Source organism: Lactuca serriola, chromosome 8, assembly GCF_051521515.1.
Source record: "Lactuca serriola cultivar US96UC23 chromosome 8, Lser_US96UC23_V15, whole genome shotgun sequence".
Classification (NCBI taxonomy): domain Eukaryota; kingdom Viridiplantae; phylum Streptophyta; class Magnoliopsida; order Asterales; family Asteraceae; genus Lactuca; species Lactuca serriola.
This window is the reverse complement of record NC_136415.1, coordinates 88395446-88413976: the sequence shown is the minus strand read 5'-3', so window position 1 is coordinate 88413976 and position 18531 is coordinate 88395446. Positions and strand designations below refer to the sequence as shown.

At 32.1% G+C, this 18531-nt stretch overlaps 2 protein-coding genes across 2 annotated transcripts; one reads left to right on the top strand and one right to left on the bottom strand.

Moving 5' to 3' along the window:
* The first annotated feature begins 6061 nt into the window (after positions 1-6061).
* LOC145067138 (polygalacturonase-like) lies at positions 6062-14037 on the top strand. Its single transcript, XM_079014343.1, has 7 exons — positions 6062-6247; positions 12367-12537; positions 12633-12659; positions 12739-12946; positions 13029-13110; positions 13504-13729; positions 13810-14037. Exons 1-7 carry the CDS (start codon positions 6062-6064, stop codon positions 14035-14037), a joined length of 1128 nt encoding a protein of 375 aa, XP_078870469.1.
* A 636-nt stretch (positions 14038-14673) lies between these two features.
* LOC145066303 (beta-glucuronosyltransferase GlcAT14B-like) lies at positions 14674-17272 on the bottom strand. Its single transcript, XM_079013522.1, has 5 exons — positions 16377-17272; positions 15971-16046; positions 15749-15864; positions 15327-15683; positions 14674-15228 (listed from the first exon to the last, which is right to left on the bottom strand). Exons 1-5 carry the CDS (start codon positions 16945-16947, stop codon positions 15071-15073), a joined length of 1278 nt encoding a protein of 425 aa, XP_078869648.1. The 5' UTR covers positions 16948-17272; the 3' UTR covers positions 14674-15070.
* Positions 17273-18531: the final 1259 nt, after the last annotated feature.

Here is an 18531-nt window from a genome sequence, read left to right as displayed (position 1 = left end):
ATTTAACCACCACCTTTCTCAAGACTTTGACACCCAACTCTCCCGACTTGTTAATATGTGACTTCATCTCCAAGATGTGAACACACCTAGACCTTGCCTTGCCAATAGGGCTTGAGTGACCTTGAACTTTGTGGGTTAGGGAGAATAATTGGAGGAGGTGAAGGAAGTGAAGTTCCAAGAGATTTGGGAGGATCATAGATGTCTGAACTAGACATCTTTTGGGAGATATTCAAGATAGTTTATTAAAGTTCCTTAATATAACACCCAATATGAAATATTAAGGATAGAACCCTACAAACTATTTTATAACTCGAAAGAGGGATGCCGTAATCCAAGTTATAAAATATTTGAAGGTAGGTGAATGACGATTCACCAATTTCCACCAAGATAAACTAAATGTATTATTAGGTTTTAATTGGTTTTTGAAACTCCTAGATTCTTTTGAGATTCATTGAACTGTTCAATGGCATGTTTCAATCTCAAGTATGCCCTTCAGGTTTTGTGACTGGGATGCCGAGGATCACAAAACAAGGTGTGAAGTAACCATGCAAATATACTTGGTACCCTTAATTATTTACCCCTTAATCGATGTGCCGGTTAACCACACACGCTCCACTGATACAATGATAAATATTAAGTTACCCTTTGCCTACCTTGTTAATTCCAGGTTAGTGTACCGGTTAACCACACATGCTCCACTAACGACTTAAGCAAAGTGCAAAGTGTAATTTCATGGGTTAGCACCAAATTCACATTTTCCTAAGCAACTAAGATTGGGTATTAAGAAGAGTTTAGTTACTTAGTATTTATCATTAATACTTTTAATGACGGGAGAATTCTAGTCCTTGTGCTACCCGTTCGGCTAACGACCCTCCACCGGTCAAGGAAGCTGTGGGTGAGAGTGGACACCCATTAAACTGCCATTTTATAGGCAGTAACCTTATACCCCCTTATAGATCGACTTCGTGAATGAGGCCTACTAATGGTAAGACTGACTTTACTCTTATACATATATATAAATATTATTAACTTATAATATTATAAAGTATAAGTGTGACAACCCGAAATTTTCATTTGTATAAACTCCGCAATCAAGCACATCAAAAATTAGCCAAATTCATCTCAAAACATTTTTGGTCGGTTTTAAGTCCGTTTGAGTATTTTATTTTATATTCGTCAAGCGGACAAATAAAAGGAGGTATACTTTAGAGTTTGTCATGTGTCACGTAAGCCGCGAAACTCCAAAAGTTTGGAGTTTACGGTCGTAAACATGGAGTTTACGGCCGTAAACCCCAAAGAGTATAAATTTGACACTTAGTCATTTTTAGCTCATTTTTCACTTCCCAACTCAAGAACACCAAGAATTCTCTCTCAAGTATCATATCACTTTTCCGTCAAATCCATCAAAATGTAAGCGCTTTCTTCCTAGATTCGTTCATATAACACCTTATCTAGTGTTTATACTCGATTTCATCCATGGAAATCTCATCTTTTCTTAGATCTTCAAGTGTTCTTCAAAACACCAAGAACACACACTAGTGTTCTTGGGCTCCAAACACTCTTTCGAGCTTCCTATAAGTAAGTACACTCCTCCTATCAAGTTATTCACTTAGAATACATGTTAAACCCTTGAAGAACATCAAGATCCCCAAGAAAACATGTGTTTACGGTTTGGGGAGATCTCCCAAAATCGTAAACACCTTCTAATGGTGTTTAAGTGCCCTTAACACCTTCTATGGCTTGTATAAGTGACTAGAACCTTGCATGCATAAGATAGAAACACCAAAACACGAAAGGGATGGGTAAACATGAGTTTACGGCCGTAAACCCATGTGTTTACGACCGTAAACTCCCAAGGAGTGGTCCAAGGACCGTAAACTCCAAAGATGGGTCATTTTGAGTCCTAGTCACTTCCTTAGCTCTTGATTCGAGCCTAGCTTAATTCCTTGAGTGGTTTAGGACCTTTAAACACCCAATGGCACCACTTCCATGAGTTTATTGCCATAAACTCATGGGAGAAGTGGTCCAGAAACCGTAAACACCCATAAGGGCCACCATTTGAGGAGTAAATTCCAATGTGAGGCCATACTCTCTTTATATGCAACCCTTAGTACTCCTAGCACTTGTAGCAAAGTGTTTTCATGTATTAGGATGTCTTTACTTGCATAATTAGTTATTAAATGACTAATTAGATACTTAAGTGTATCACTACATGTTAAATAGGATTCGCGTGTGTGTTCAAGTCCTCACTTGACACTTAGCATCCTATACCATCCGTTCATCCTAATCACCCATGTCAGGTGAGTTCATACCCCTTAATCAACCTTTTTAAATGATTTTAAATGCTTTTATGGGGGGGGGGGGGGAATACAAGTTGAACTAGTAAGTTATTAGATCAATCACATGTGATTAATAAGTGGCTAGCAAATAGATTTATGCATGTTAAATTGTTTTTATCCAGCTAAAGGTTTTCAAATCTTGTTTTTATAAACTGACATCAAGTCATAAATTCTTATTTATAGATTTTCCAAAGGTTTTACCAAAAACTTCTTTTTAAACTTTTATATTGTCAAATGCATGCCTGTGTATGTATAGTTATATAAGTAATGTTTAAAGGACTTAGGAAGGCTAACTCGCTTTAATTCCTTTTCCTTGTTTGGATGTGGCTTTAGAGTCACGGTTATCTGTCTGAAGGTCGTTTAAATATTAGTTATATATTATGTATACATATATAGTCATAAAAGTTCCATCAAGCAAATCATCACCTTTGGGTAGCAAAGGCGTCCAGATAACCTCTCAAGTAAAATATAATAGGCATAGTTTAGAAACCAACAATAACTTTCATAAAGGAGAACTTAGTTATATCTATATTCTAAAAACTTGTATTTTTAATAAAAGAAAGGTTTATAGAAATCAGAACACGAGATACATCCTTATGATGCGGATGTCACAGTTGTCGAGTGGTAACCAGAGTCTCCTGGAGGGAGAGCGGGCATTGTGTGTATAGATCTGTACGGGACAGACACTCCCACATCCTGACTGCTAGCTACAGTGCCGGCTGACGAAGCCAAGGGGCGACAATGTCACATTCATTCCGACGCCAGCAGGTCGTCAAGTATTCGATTGTCAATCAGTATGGTTACGAGTATCTTTAGAGTTACCTTATAATTCATGGCTTTAAGATAATAAGTGTCTTCATGGTATTTTCTATATATAAAATAATCCTTATATATATATATATATATATATATATATATATATATATATATATATATATATATATATCTTCCTAGTTATACATAAGGCCATGTTTTAAATCTTTAAATAAACCTACTTAGGATTAAAGATTCTTTTAGACTTTGCTAGACATATTGCTCATTCAATACCGTCTGGAGTCTGTACTTCATCCTTTTAGACTCTGCTAGACGTATTGCTCATTCGATACTGTCTGGAGTCTGTACTTCTTTCTGTTAGACTTTGCTAGACGTATTGCTCATTCGATACCGTCTGGAGTCTGTACTTCACCCTTTTAGACTTTACGAGACGTATTGCTCATTCGATACCGTTTGGAGTCTATACTTCATTCTTTTAGACTTTTCGAGGCGTCCCGCCCGGAGTCTATGTTTTATTTACCTTTAACCAGCAGTGTTATGGCTGAGGAAAAATATTATTTTCCCTATTACTTTTTCCTGTGATTTCCTCACATATTCTTTAAAGTAAAAACTATATTTTGATAAAGATAGTTACCTTTAGGGGAAATTACTCTTTAAACTTAAAACAATAGGGCCTTGGTAGAAGACTACTTTTGTTAGAAAATATAGGATTTTCTGGAAGAAATTCTAATACTCTGTAAATTCTAAACCACCATCTTTTATGAGATTATTTTGAAGAAAAACATGTATTTATATCAATGCCATTAAATACTTTTGAACTCACCAGCATTAAAATGTTGATACTCGCTTTCAAAATAATTTGTATTCTCAGGTCATAAATAGACAGGTACACTCCGGGAGCTTTTGCGAAGTCAGCCTAGTACCAAGCTGCAGCTTATGTTATTTCCTATATCCACTTTGATGTTATTGTTAAATGTAACCTATGTAAAATTATTACTATTAATGCAATGGTTGTTGTACTTTGGTTACTATACTGCATATGTTGTGATACTTGACATGACGTCCTCCACCCCAGAACGTTTCCGTCGTTCCGGTTTTGGGTGTGACAATAAGGGTTGAATTTTAACTTTTAAAATTCTAAGGGCTAACTTGGAATTAAAGTATTCATAAGTGAAAACTTTTTCAATTTCCAAAACTCGAGGGCAAGTTTTGAAACCATTCAAAACTAATTAATTCCATAACTTATGTGTTTAAAGTAGTTTTAATTAAAAGACTCTTCAAGTTCCATAACTTGAGGACAAGTTATGGAAGACTTTAAACTAATAAAAGAATGTAACTTTTATTTATTTTGTAAGTTATGGGATTAATTAAGGTTACACATTTTATTACTTAATGAAGTGACTCTTGAACCTCAATAACTTGAGGACAAGACTCTTCATTTTTGTAACCATTGCCAACTTTTATGAGTTTTATGAAACTTAAATGTGACTTTTCATATAACTTGAGGACAAGTTACAAAAACACATTTTAGAATCAACTCTTAGATTAATTTGGATTAAAAACAACAATTTCACATAACTTTCTATTAATCTAAGCAACTCATAAGAACAAGATAATTCAAATCAAATTTTTTCATGTAATTAGTCTAAACCTTAAACTAATACAAAACATGAATCTATTGACAATTATATTTGAAATTGGATTAGCATGAACATTACCACATCAAAAACGAGTTTATAAGTCCAAAAACATCTTAGGGTAATGTTCCTAGTCCAATTCCAGCCAAAAACTCGAAAATATGATGTATGGGGCTCCTACTCATCGAGTGCATGAACCTACTCGACGAGTAGGATGATTTTCTTCATGAACTCGGCGAGTTCATCAGTGGAATCGGCGAGTCCAGTGCCCAGAAAGCCAGAAAATCGATTTTTTTAGCATTTTTCAGCAATTTGCATCAAGTATAATTGAAAACAAGCCTAGGCTCTGATACCACTGTTGGGTTTTGAGCATTCTAACACTCCTAAGAGTACATGAAACCCGAAATACCTTGGATCTATGTTTTCTCTATTATACATGCAAATATGAACTTTCCAAGGTATTGCCCTATCTAGCATACAATAATTGATACTTGGGTAATCAAATGGATAGAATACATACCTTTGTTTGATGTAGCTTGTCTTCATGAAGCTTGAGTGCCTAGTGCCTCAAGTGTGACACCTAAAATGGTTCACACAACATCAAGTGCACATGGAATGACTTGAGAGAAATGGAACACTCCTTGAAATCGTCTAGCCCTCATATTCACACACTAGTGCCCGATTTCTTGAGCCATGGGATTCTTTTATATGGTAGCTATTAGGGTTACACCATGTAACTCATAACTTTACCCATTCCTTATGCTCCATGGATTTTAACCTCCATGGAGTATCCATGGGTCACCCCATGGACTTAGTCCAACATAAGGAATCTTTGATCACAAGCCCACATATATAAGAATGAATGATTTACACAATCAACCCATATATTTAATTAGTCTCCTTTTGATCACTTAATTAATTCTTGATCAATACTAATTAAATAACCTTATTAATATATTAGAACTTATAATATATTAACAAACCTTAAGTGTTATTTCTCTCATTATAGTCTATCCAAATGCATGATGTCATGCAACCCAAATGGACCGGGTCGGGTCAAGTCTTACCAATTATAGTTATGGACTTAGACATTAATCAAACAAATAGATCATGTCATATGGTACGATTTAACTCTTGAATGGTCAGATGTTAAGTTTACATTACCATTGTACTTGTTGCTTGTTACATTGTACTAAAACTCCTCATATATTTAATACATGTTAGCTTAAGCATTTACACCATCTTTCTAGCACATATTCACCTCTATGATATAGTTTTTCATACGAAACTCTCTCTTTCTCTTATTTTATAATGAAGAAAAATATGTTTCCATTGATGTTGCTTCTTGGTTTGGTTAGTGGTATCGTTGCTTGGCCTATTGATGAATTCAACGTCTTTAATTATGGAGCTAGTGGTTTTGGAGAAGTTGATGATTCTAAGGCATTTATGAATGCATGGAGAGATGCGTGCAATGCCGGAACACATGATGCAAGAGTGGTAGTTCCTAAAGGGACTTTCTTGTTGAATCCTCTCATGTTTGTTGGACCGTGCAACCCCCAAATCATTCGTTTCGTGGTAACATTTTTTTATGCTTTATATTCCTTTATTTATGAAAACTTAAATATCTTCTTATATTTTGTTTCCACTCATTTTCTTTTTCATATAGAATAATGACATTTTGACATCACTAATTCTTTCTTTTATTCATTTTTCTAAAATTTGATATTTTTTCGATCAAATGAGTAAGAAGATGCATATGAACAAAAAATAAAAGGATCATTGATTTTTTAACATATATTTTTTTTATTCCAAAATGAAGATGTGATCGATAAAGATTTTTTATCTTAAAGAAAATTAGTTGGAAACTTATAACTACACAACAAATTGTTTTTCTATGCATATGAAATCAAATATTTAAAACATTTATGTTGGGTCAATAAGCTAAAAAACAAAAAGAAAACTATATGATTGGTTAATGAGGTAAAAACAAACTATATGAGATGTCCATATTTAATTCGTTTTTACGAGCTCTCGGATATAAATTTAAGTTTATTTGTATACATTACGGAAATATGTAAAAAATCTCTATATTTTGGCTCTACTAACAAAAAAGTCACATCTAATTTTTTTTGTCGCAATTTCAACTGCTAAAACCAGTAAACTTTGTAAAACAACCTTTATATCTGCTTAGTGCCTGTTTTAAAGGTTAAATTACAAAAAATCATATAAAACTTTTTAGTTAATAATGTTAAAATTTAAAGACTTTTCTGAATTTTTTTTGTATATCTAGTAAATTTTATTTAAAGAAAACTTATACAATTTATTTATTAAAAAGCATAAAATAAAGATATCATCAACATCCCTTTCACTGAAAATTTATTTATTTTTATTAAAAAACACAATAATGATAATTTATCATTTTGGGATTTTTTTTATTCTCTTTAATAAATATCATTACTATATCCATAAATATATCATCTAAATACAATTCTTATATAGAGTTCCATGATATATGTGTGGCCTATAACGCACTCAATACGACAAATCAACAAAAGTCTTATTAATTGTATTTAACATATTTTTTTATAACTGTTATAGCTCTTATATTACGATTATTGCCATAAAAGTCCTCCTATTTACATGAAATGTATGGTTATGTCCTAAATCCAAATTTTTGTTTATTAATGTCTCACATTTAGGAAATGTTTACCGGTTTTAATGATTAAAATATATATATATATATATATATATATATATATATATATATATATATATATATATATATATATATATATATAGGACTAGGTATTAATTGGTTGCAAAGATTGTTTTGGAAATGTTTACCGGTTTTAATGATTAAATATAAAAAAAGGAAAAAAAGTAAAGAATGATTTTTTTAATATATATATATATATATATATATATATATATATATATATATATATATATATATATATATATATATATAGGAGTAGGTCCAAATATGGATGGATATCTATTGTGCAAAATATGTAGACAGTGCTATTTTAGTGTCATTCTGTGAGAATGGCTAAGAAAACATGTTGTTTAGTAATATGAATACATTCAACCTTACATAACTATTGTCATTATCACACATTCTCACTAACTAAATCGTCTATACGGGCAGTGTTCTAAAAGGCGTGCCATGGCGTAAGGCGTGGCTTCGCCGTTACGAAAAGCCTCATAACGTTGCTGTTAGGCGTGGCGCGTGGCAATGCGTGATATGGCGTGCTATGGCGCGTTATGGCGTGTTATGGCGCGTGTTTTTTCGTTTGAGACACGATTTTTTGCTCTTTGTTATGTCTTTTCTAATCGGAGATACAAGTATTGTGGTTTTTGTTAAACTTTTGTTACTAGTTATTGATCTAACACTTCTAAAAAGTAGTTATATTTAATATAAATTTATATTTATGTGGTAATATAATTTTAAATTAATACAAAATCGTCGCCTTACATCACGCCTTGAAAAACGTCATGGCTCGTTAAACTTGAGGCTTGACCTTGCCACCACGTCACGCCTCACGCCATTTAGAACCTTGTATACGGGTATTATAAACTTTTTTTTTATAATTCCTATTTTGTCAGAATGTATTATTGATAATCCGATTTTGTAAAAATGAAAATTAGTGAATAACAACGCGTAAAAACAAAAATGAATAAGAATTAGTGAGAATACATGATAATGACGATAGTCGTGTCAAGTTAAAAGTATTCACATTACCAAACAATCTATTCTGTTAGTCATTGTTATAGAATAGCACTGTCCACACACATCCGTAGAATAGATGTCCATCCACATTATAACATATATATATATATATATATATATATATATATATATATATATATATATATATATAGAGAGAGAGAGAGAGAGAGAGAAACTTTTTTTTTTTGCTGATGTCCATATAAATTAAGATCCATGTTTGGCTAGTTACCAAATAGTTGACTTGTCCAAACATCTAAAGTTCAAATATTAAAGTATTTGTTGGGTTAATGAGGTAACAAACAAACACACTATGAGATCGTCATATTTAATTCTTCATTAAAGTCTCTTAAATATAAATTCTATTTATATAAAACCAAACAGTTGTTATTGTTTAAAACCAATCCTTTCTAGAACACCAAAAAGGTTCTGGCTTAGGAGTATTAAATGTACGTGGGAAATGTGTATTTATTCAAAAGGTTTAAAAAATGGAGCTGATCCGTACATAATAATATTTTTCCATACACAACAATTGATGTTTTAAAATGTTGTACAATACAATCTTGTAAAACATAATTTATTGTTTATGGAGAAAAAATGTTGTGTACGAATCACTTGCCTTCAAAAAATTAATGTTTCAAAGTCATCCCTACATGGACAAAAAAGGTAGATGTAATAGTTGAATTAAATGGTGGTATGCTATGCAGTAAATAACGGCGTTATAGCGGTTTGTGGAGGTAAGGAAACATTATTTTAAAATAACGGTGACGCTATTAACACTGCGATTTACCGCGATTATGGTCACCGCTATAGCGGCGCTATAACCGCTATTTGAATAAATTCCATTTTGGGTTATTTTACATAAAAAAAAAACTTTTTTTTGTGCCATTCCATTCAATAAAATTGTTTTTTCTTAACCCAAACCAAAACTTTTGTGTCATTCCATTAAATAAAATTGTAATTTTGTGACTATCATGAGTTCCATTGAAACCATGTATGTGTTGTGTTGCTAATTGTATTGAATACTTGAAGTACTACATTATGATTAACTATCAAATTGCTTAATTATTTTATTTGATAACTATAATTGTATTAAAGTATGATAAAATAGTAAGTATTGGATATGTTTTCTTGTTAATTGTGTTAAAGTATGATTTACCGGGGCATTGGTAACCGGTATATGAAATATGATTAACTAATTATGATATGTGAAGTATGATTAACTAAATATGATATGCAAATCATGATTTAATTTAAAGTATGATTTACTGATTAATACTCTAGTATATATAAATTGTAAATAATATAAAAAACGTTATATCACCGCTATATATATTACGTTCGTGTGTTTAATTTTACGTATGTTTACTAAACATGACTCGTGTCAAATATAATAACTTTTGGTCGTTAACTTAAAAAAAACTAAATTTTTATATGATTATTTTTATGTATGTAACGGTTCAAGGTGGTCAACATTTTAGAATATACGACTTAAATTTAGAATTTTCATTTGTTAATTTAAAAAAAAATCACTTGTTTTTTTATGTATGTATCTTAAAATATAGACAAAGTTATAAAATGATCTATATTGTTTATTTGCTTCCTAAAAAGACCAAATTACCTTTACTCCAGGCGAAAACTATGATGTTAGAAAAAAGACCACGCATTTAAATTTTGGAAGTCCCAAAGAACCATGTAAAGTCAGAAAAATTTAGCAAATACTAGGTTTGAGACTTTTTGGTAAATCCCATAGACCTTTTATGTAATTTTGTCATTTTTATTTTGTTTTATAACTTTATTTAATTTTTATTCATATCTATGATACCCATATTTATTATATTGTTTATTTATGTAATACCTATATTATCTTTTAACTTTTAAATGAAATGTAAAAGTTTTATTTTAATTTTGAATTATAAGATACTAATAATCTAATATTTATATTATTTTAGCAATCCAATCAATAAAAGTTTAATATTTAGTTATTAATATCTTAATTTTTCTAATTTTAAAAACTTATATTTAATTAAACGCCAAACTTCATTTAAAGTCCAATAAATATTTATTTTTTTTAATCTAAAAATATATTAAATCAATTGTATTTATAGCTATTGTTTACTTGATTTAGTTTTATTATTATTATTATTATTATTATTATTATTATTATTTAATTTTTTTTATCCTGTGATATAAAAAATAGGAAATTGAATAAACTAATCATTATAAATGAATTTTATTAAAGGAAATGGCAAAAAAAAAAAAAACGGTTTTTGGAAAATAACCACTTATTCTCGAGTTTCCCATTTTGGATTCGATCTTCAAATTTTGGGATTCTTTTTTTTTTTCAAAAGAAATATCTTTACTTATGTTTGAATTTTCAATTTCGAAGTATTTAATGTCATCGTTTTCAATCAAATTTTGATATCATGCGATAATATCGTATATACTTTATATTTACTATGTTTATTTAATTTTTGGTTAGATTTAAGTAAAAAAAATCTTGAAATTTCTGAATTGTTAATTGGATTTCGAACTTATTCTTAAAATTCATGAGTTTTTTTTCGAACTCCGAAATTTCAGTAAGGAAATCTAGAATATCAGTCTGAAATGCTTTTATGTAAACATTTTTTTTTCTCCGTCTAAAATTCTCATTCCAAACTTTGTGATTATTTTTACCAAAAACAAATTTTTTTTATTATTTTCTTTAAATACACATTACATTATGGTTAGATTACTAACTTTTCCTCGTTTTCTCTTGTACTTGACGAATGGAATGCCTAAGCAAACGTTTTTGGATCCAAACTTCTTTATTTTTCTTACAAGAGATTGTTTGATAAAATTGAATCTTTACATGATTCTAACCGCCTAAAAGTTAAGAGAAGGTAATATTCCTTAATTGTTGAGACTCTTTTGACAAGAACAACCATTATTAAATTCACGAAATTAGAGGTATTTTTTGTGATAAAATTTAAAAGGCGGACAATGATTTTTCTAGAACAATAATTTCATTAGAAAGACCGGGAAGAGGCTAGGCGCAAAGAGAATAAATCGAAAAAAGAATGAGATAAGATCATGAATGCGAAAACAAAGACAATCTAACTTTCTTCTGCTATGAATCCCATATTTGATAATAAGACAAAATAATCATGGATTCGTAACATCTTTAGGTTATGTTTGACACGCCACAGCTAACTTATTTTTTAAATTATTTTTTTATCATGTTCGACAAACTAAAAAATAGCTTAATTATAAATCAACTTTTTGAAAAGCTATTAAGACTAGAGTTTTAACCAGCTTATTAAGTTTTAAAATTTTCTATCAAATATATATTTTATTAATTATAAAAAAACTCAAACTTCTATATGATTTTCCAGTTAGCTTATATATTTCAATTAGTTTATCAACTAGTTTTACTAAACATTATTTTTATGAGCTCTTTTCAGCTATCAATTGATTTGCCCAACATACCTTAAATACGGTGAATCTAATCCAAATTCATAATCCCACGAGGGGTGACCCACTTAAAACTTTCCTTAAAATCTAGGAAGCAAATTGACAAGAACCCTTTAAATGACTAAGATAAAGAGACTCATATGGGCAAAGAGTAAGGGGATATGAGCACCTCTCTTATTCAAATTATCTCTAGTTAGGATAAGAAGGATCATCCATACAAAAAGTTAGATTTTATAAGATCCCATTTGTTACAACGCCTCACAAACAAATTTAAAAAAGATTGCCAAATAGTGAGGAAACCAGTCAACCACCTTATGTTTGGGTTATTTTTGTGACTAGTCTAAATAATAGTATTGTCATGTAATCATTTGGTAATCTCATAACAAATTCCAGTAACAATCATTGTAATATCTACATACATCACTTCTTCTTTCAGATTTTTGGAAAAATTATCGCTCCAGGTGAACCAGAAGCATGGAATGGTCGTGATTCAAGTCAATGGATAGCTTTTAAAAACGTAACAGGCCTTAATTTGTATGGATTTGGCCTTATAGATGGACACGGAATGCGTTGGTGGGACCAGTCATGTCGATATCATCCAGAATTGGTATCTTAAATTGCTAACTAATTAATTGCAAATCAAAGTTTCATTGGTCTACAGTTTTCATAACCTACATGACATAAATTTTTTCATGTTTTTAGGAGGGGTGCACCAAACTAGCACCAACGGTAAGTTTGACTCAAACCATGTTTCATCCAATGTTTGTACATTACAATTAACCAAATTTGTTAGCTAAAATTGGTGTAGATCTTCAAGTTTATATCATGCAAGGAGAGCACATTAAGAGACATTCATTTAGTTAATAGCCCACAAACTCACGTACTCATACAGTATTCCAACGGGTTTAATGTTGATAATGTGACGATCCAATCTCCTGAACATAGCCCCAATACTGATGGCATTCACATCCACTCTTCTCATTTTGTCAAAATCACCAACTCAATAATTGGGACAGGTTTGTTTTAAATGTCATAAAATTCATAGAAAACTATGTGTAGATACAAGTGAATTGACAACTTTATCCATGTCGCTATCAGGTGATGACTGCATTTCAATAGGGGACTACATATCAAACATAGATATAGCCGATATACATTGTGGACCAGGACATGGTATAAGGTAAGCAACCCCTTACCCCTTACACCCTCTTATAAAAAAAGATACGAAAAATATTCATGAAATAGTTATCATACCCTAGTAACATATAGAATGTCTTAGTTACATGAGATAGAATAAAAGATGGATTCGACGGCGACTAGACAAACTTAATTTCTAGAGCTAATATAATGATAAAAAGGGCATGTACGTCTTCTCCACACATGAGAAAGCGAGTTATATTATATACTTCTTGTACGGAACCAAAATTTTTAATTTTTTTTTATCTTAGTGCTAATCCAATGCACCTCTGACGTAGTACAACGCTATTATATATGCTCTGCCTTGTCCTGTGTAACAAACTCTGCAAGTTGGCTTGTGACTCCACAACTCCTTTTTTCTATCATTTATTTACAGTATTGGGAGCTTAGGAAAGAATAGAGAAGTTGTTCATGTTGAGCACATACACATACGAGATTCCACATTGAAAGGAACCTCAAATGGAGCTCGAATCAAGACTTGGCAAGGAGGTCAAGGCAACGTTCGAAATATTACATTCGAGAATCTTGAATTTGATGGCGTAAAAAACCCAATCATCATAGACCAAAACTATTGTGACGTTCGTGGTAGATGCAAAGAAGAGGTAACAACCATTAATTAGGGTGGTTTTAGCATAAACATATATTCATGATCATAAAATTCTAATTTTTGTGTTTGATCAAGGAAACCGGCGTCAAAATAAGCGATGTAGTTTACAAGCATCTTTATGGCACATCGTCTACCAAGATTGCTATCAATTTAAACTGTAGTAAATCCGTACCTTGCTCAAGGATTACAATGGACAATATAAACTTGGTGTCGGTTCAACAAGGTTACCCGGTGACTGCTAATTGCACAAATGCTAAAGGAACAGAAGTTGAAGTGAATCCGGGACCATGTTTAAGGAACTAGATCTCATCCACTAAGGGTTCAGGAGTTCATCACAAATATTATGGCATGTATCTTTATAAATCCAGGATGCTATTACTAATATATATTATAATGAAAGTTTTTCTTGAATGGCATACATTTTAGGAATGAAATATCCCCACTTGGTGATTACATATTTCACAACTACAAAAGCTACAAAATACCTATGAAAAAAACACCACATCTCGGCTTTCTATAGCTTCCTTTTTTGTGGGTCAAACAATTATGGGTGTCATTTAGTACCTTCTCCAACACCAAGATAACCCATTTTCTCATTTGGATTTTGGATCATCCAATTTCTTTATATGTTGAAATATAGTAAGATATTCTAATGCTATTTTATCAAAGGGTTGAATGTTGATAATGCTATATCTAATCTCATAAAAGTATCCCATAGAATTAATGGCATTCACATCCACTACTCTCATTTTGTCAAAATTACCAACTCAATAACTGTGACATGTCTGTAACTCTCTTACCAATCATAAAACTTTCTATTTCAATTTCAACAATAATGTGTAGTAGACAGGACACAAGTGAATTGACAAGTTTGCCCCTGTCACCAACAGCTGATGACTACATTTCATCAAGAGACTTTACATCCAACATCCATATAAATGATCAAGGAAAACATCATCAAAACAAGAAACATACTTTACAAGAATCTTTACTTAACATCATGTATCAAGCAACATTAGCAACTTGTCATCACCTTAAACTGCAGTAAATCCGTACCTTCCTCAGGGGTAAAAATGGAAAAAAAAAAATAATAAACTCAACCATGGAAGCCAATGACAGCCAGTTCTGAGTTAATTAACAGAAGTTTGGAGTGAACCTTGGATCCTGTTTCAAGAACTAGATCTCATCCAAGATTATTATTGCAAGTTTTGAGCTAATAATATCTAATATATCTATATATATATATTTAAATCTGATATCTTTTCAGTAATATATTCCAAGAAGAATTCATCTTGGAGAGCATACTGCATACATACAATCTTAAGCATTCTTTTTATCAGACACAATGTTTTGCATCAAAATCTTTGTCTGAAAGCATACCACCTATAAGTGTCTTAATCCTTTCAGCTCCAGGACCTGGTTTTAATTCAGTTACATTCTTGGCTATGCTTTCAGCTATGCTTCTATTTGTATCACTTCTTTCCAACCAACTTCCTGCATATATTATTTAAAATATATATATATATATATATTGATAAAACTGAGTTTCTTGATTAGAATTTAAGAAAATAGTTTAAAGAGAATGAGATTACTTGTGACAAAGCCATTGGGTTCTCTTTCAAGAAGTTGAGAGTCAATTTTGTCAAGCAATTCTTTATCTTCACCAAATTTTCTTGCAAAAGGGGCATTGCTTTCCAGCATTCTTTGATAATCATCAATGGAGAGAAAATGGGGGTGTTGTTTTGGTGGATTATCCCATGAAATGAAATGAAGATCATGATTTACAGTTGTGTTCTTGAATTCATCAGCATTGCAAATTACAGTGTGGAAATAGCCTTCAGGAGATGAAAGAAAGTTTGCATAATACATAAGAACAATTCTTGGAAGGTTATCCCATCCCCATAAACAGTATTCTATAAAGGGTCTTGAAAGCATCATCCATGCTGAACCTATAAAAATTAAAATCAATTTTATTATTAAAATCAATTTTCAAGAAAATGTGTTAATAAGTTACCTGTGAAGAGCTTGTAAGCAGTAGGAACACTTCTTTTTTGGGAGACCCAAAATACGTCTGATTTTTTAAGACTATATAGCCCTGGATCAATTATAACAGGTTTTGCTCTTTGGTATCTACAACACTCGAAAAAAGAAAAGATGAAGAACCCTAAAAAATTGTATTTTTATATTGAAAGATATAAAGAATTGTAGTAGTAAAAAGGTAAGAAGATGGACATACTCTTTCCAACCAATGTCACTTGTATGCTCGATAAAGTTGAGGTCTCTAGGCACAGTTGAAAATGTGTGAAGCAAATCTGTCAAAAATTACAATATGAGCCTTGAGTGAAGAAACAAGCACCAAAAGGGGGATATTTTAACTAATCGCTACACATTTTTAACGATGGATGTTTCCTTATATGATCATTGAAGCAATAAAGTTGGGCTTTCTTATTCGGTTCATGTCAACACGAATCAGAAAAGACATAGGAAATAATCCTTACCCATTTTAAGCATCGATTTTATTGACATTTTTCAAGACGAAGTTAGGAAATAGTACAGATTTTGCCAAAAAAAAATACCATGCGGGACAATTGTTCGACGAAAGTCCTGAATGGACAAAGATAGTTAAATTGAGGATCACGTACCATCTTGGGTGACTAAAGGGTAATCAGAGGCACTCAAATTGATGAACCAATCCCAATCACCACCTTCCTTCAACAAAATCGCAGCAGCATGAAGCGTATTCGTAACCATAGTAGGTCCTCTATAAGTTACCAAATTAGACCTAGACACCACCCTGACATTACCCACTTCTTGAAACACAGCCTCGTTGTTCACAAAATCAACCAGCTCCAATCGTTCTTCAGCGGGAGATTCAAGGTCCAAATGCACAACGTACTGATTCAATGGATGATACAATGCCTTGAGCGTCCTTTTCAACGACTCAACATCACCACTCGAACCCGAGATCAAATACGCAAGTTTCGGTATGGATGAAACCGGTTTCGTGGGTGAGATGTACAGTTTTGATTCAACAAAAACTGGGTTTTGTTGGGTTTTGGACTTTAAAGGGGTTTGATGAAAAGGATTCGAAGTTGAAGTGAAGAACAGGGAGAAAATTACGAGGATTGATGAAGTGAGGAGAGACAAGATCAAAGGGAGAAACCATGTTTTCTTTCTCAAGGGTTTAACGGCGTTCTCCATTGATGAAAACATCAGGAGTTACAGTTAGGATCAAATTTGGGCATTCGGAGACAATGGTTTTGGGGTTTTTTTTTTCTCGAAGTTTGATCCTGATATCGTCTTTAATCGATTAGGAGATTTGGGAAAGTGGAGAATGCGAAAAAGGTGATGTAATTAAATGCGAGGGTGATGATTATTCTTCGATCCAGCAAGAGAAAGGAATCTAGGGAGATAGTGCTCGTGAAGTTTGATTATTGCAAGAAAACGGACACATTGTGGTCTTCGCACAGGCACAGCAGTGAATAGTGATTAGTGAAGTATGTGGGGAGAGAAAGTGGTCTGTGTGGGCGTCAACTTCTGCTTCAATTTCGCATCAATAATTATATTAAAAAGGTTATCTTTTGACTTTTTAATATGATTTAATAATATTATATTAAGATATGCACGAATATACTTATATGTTTGTAATAACAAATTTTCATTCTTGATGTAGAGTAGTGATAGTTACAAGTTAATATAATGTATGATGTATCCGTTTTTAAATTGAAGTTCAAGATTTGGAAGTCACTTTGTTTGGTACGTAAGTAAGAGATATGAAGAGAGTCGACATATTAATCTAAATACATCTTAGAGGTAGTGACGTACGATCTAATTAACATAGAAATTAAACAAGGTAATATATTATGATCATATCTTTATACCAAAGGGTGCCCTCAAGTCTAAATCCAAATATGACTTTAGGATAATCTGTATATTTATGTAAGTTCTCAAGTGCTACCTACATACAAATCAAAGGGAAAATAAGGTTTGATTTTACCCATAATGAGATTCATGTAGTATAACTAAAATAAATATGAAAAAACTTCATTCGTTGAAATCGTAAATCAAGGGTAACAGTATATCCCAAAACCAAAATTGGAAAAATACTAAGGGAATTGAATCAAAAGTCGCAGTATAAACCGGGAAAGATCAGTGATTGATTTCTCTTTTAATCGATATATTTGATGGAATACTGGAAAATATGATATTTTATCAAATTATCAGTGTGAATTATTAGTGAGATTGCCTCTTTATACACTATATTGCATGTGTTTGCAACTTATTGATAAAAGTATATATTTTTGATATCTCTTAGCCCTCCGAGGGGAAGGCGTCCTAGTTAGGGCCTAATCGGGTATTTTTTTAGTATAGATCATAATTACGGAGCAAGCTGTGGTAAAGGGGGATATAAGGGGAAGCATTGAATGGAGATTCCCTCTCCAAGACGAGAAACATTTTGCTAGACTCCTTTCAAAAAGGGATCACACTTTGAGTTCTTATAAAGCTGGAGGGAATGGTGTCGCACTCCCTCCCATTACCGCAGTTTTCTAAAACACCAAAGGGGTGGAAAGAAGAGAGAGAAAGAAGAGAGAGATAGAGAGATAGAGGAAGAGAGAAAGGAAGGGAGTGCTCCCTCCCATTACCGCACTTCCAAAACCGCATGGAGGGGGCGGTGTTTCAGTGCCACATCAACTGAAACCGCAACTAAACCGCACCCTCACACCCTCCAGCCTAAGGGAAAGAATGATTTTGACAAATTAAAATTTAACCTTTTAAGTTTAAATTCTTGTTTGAACG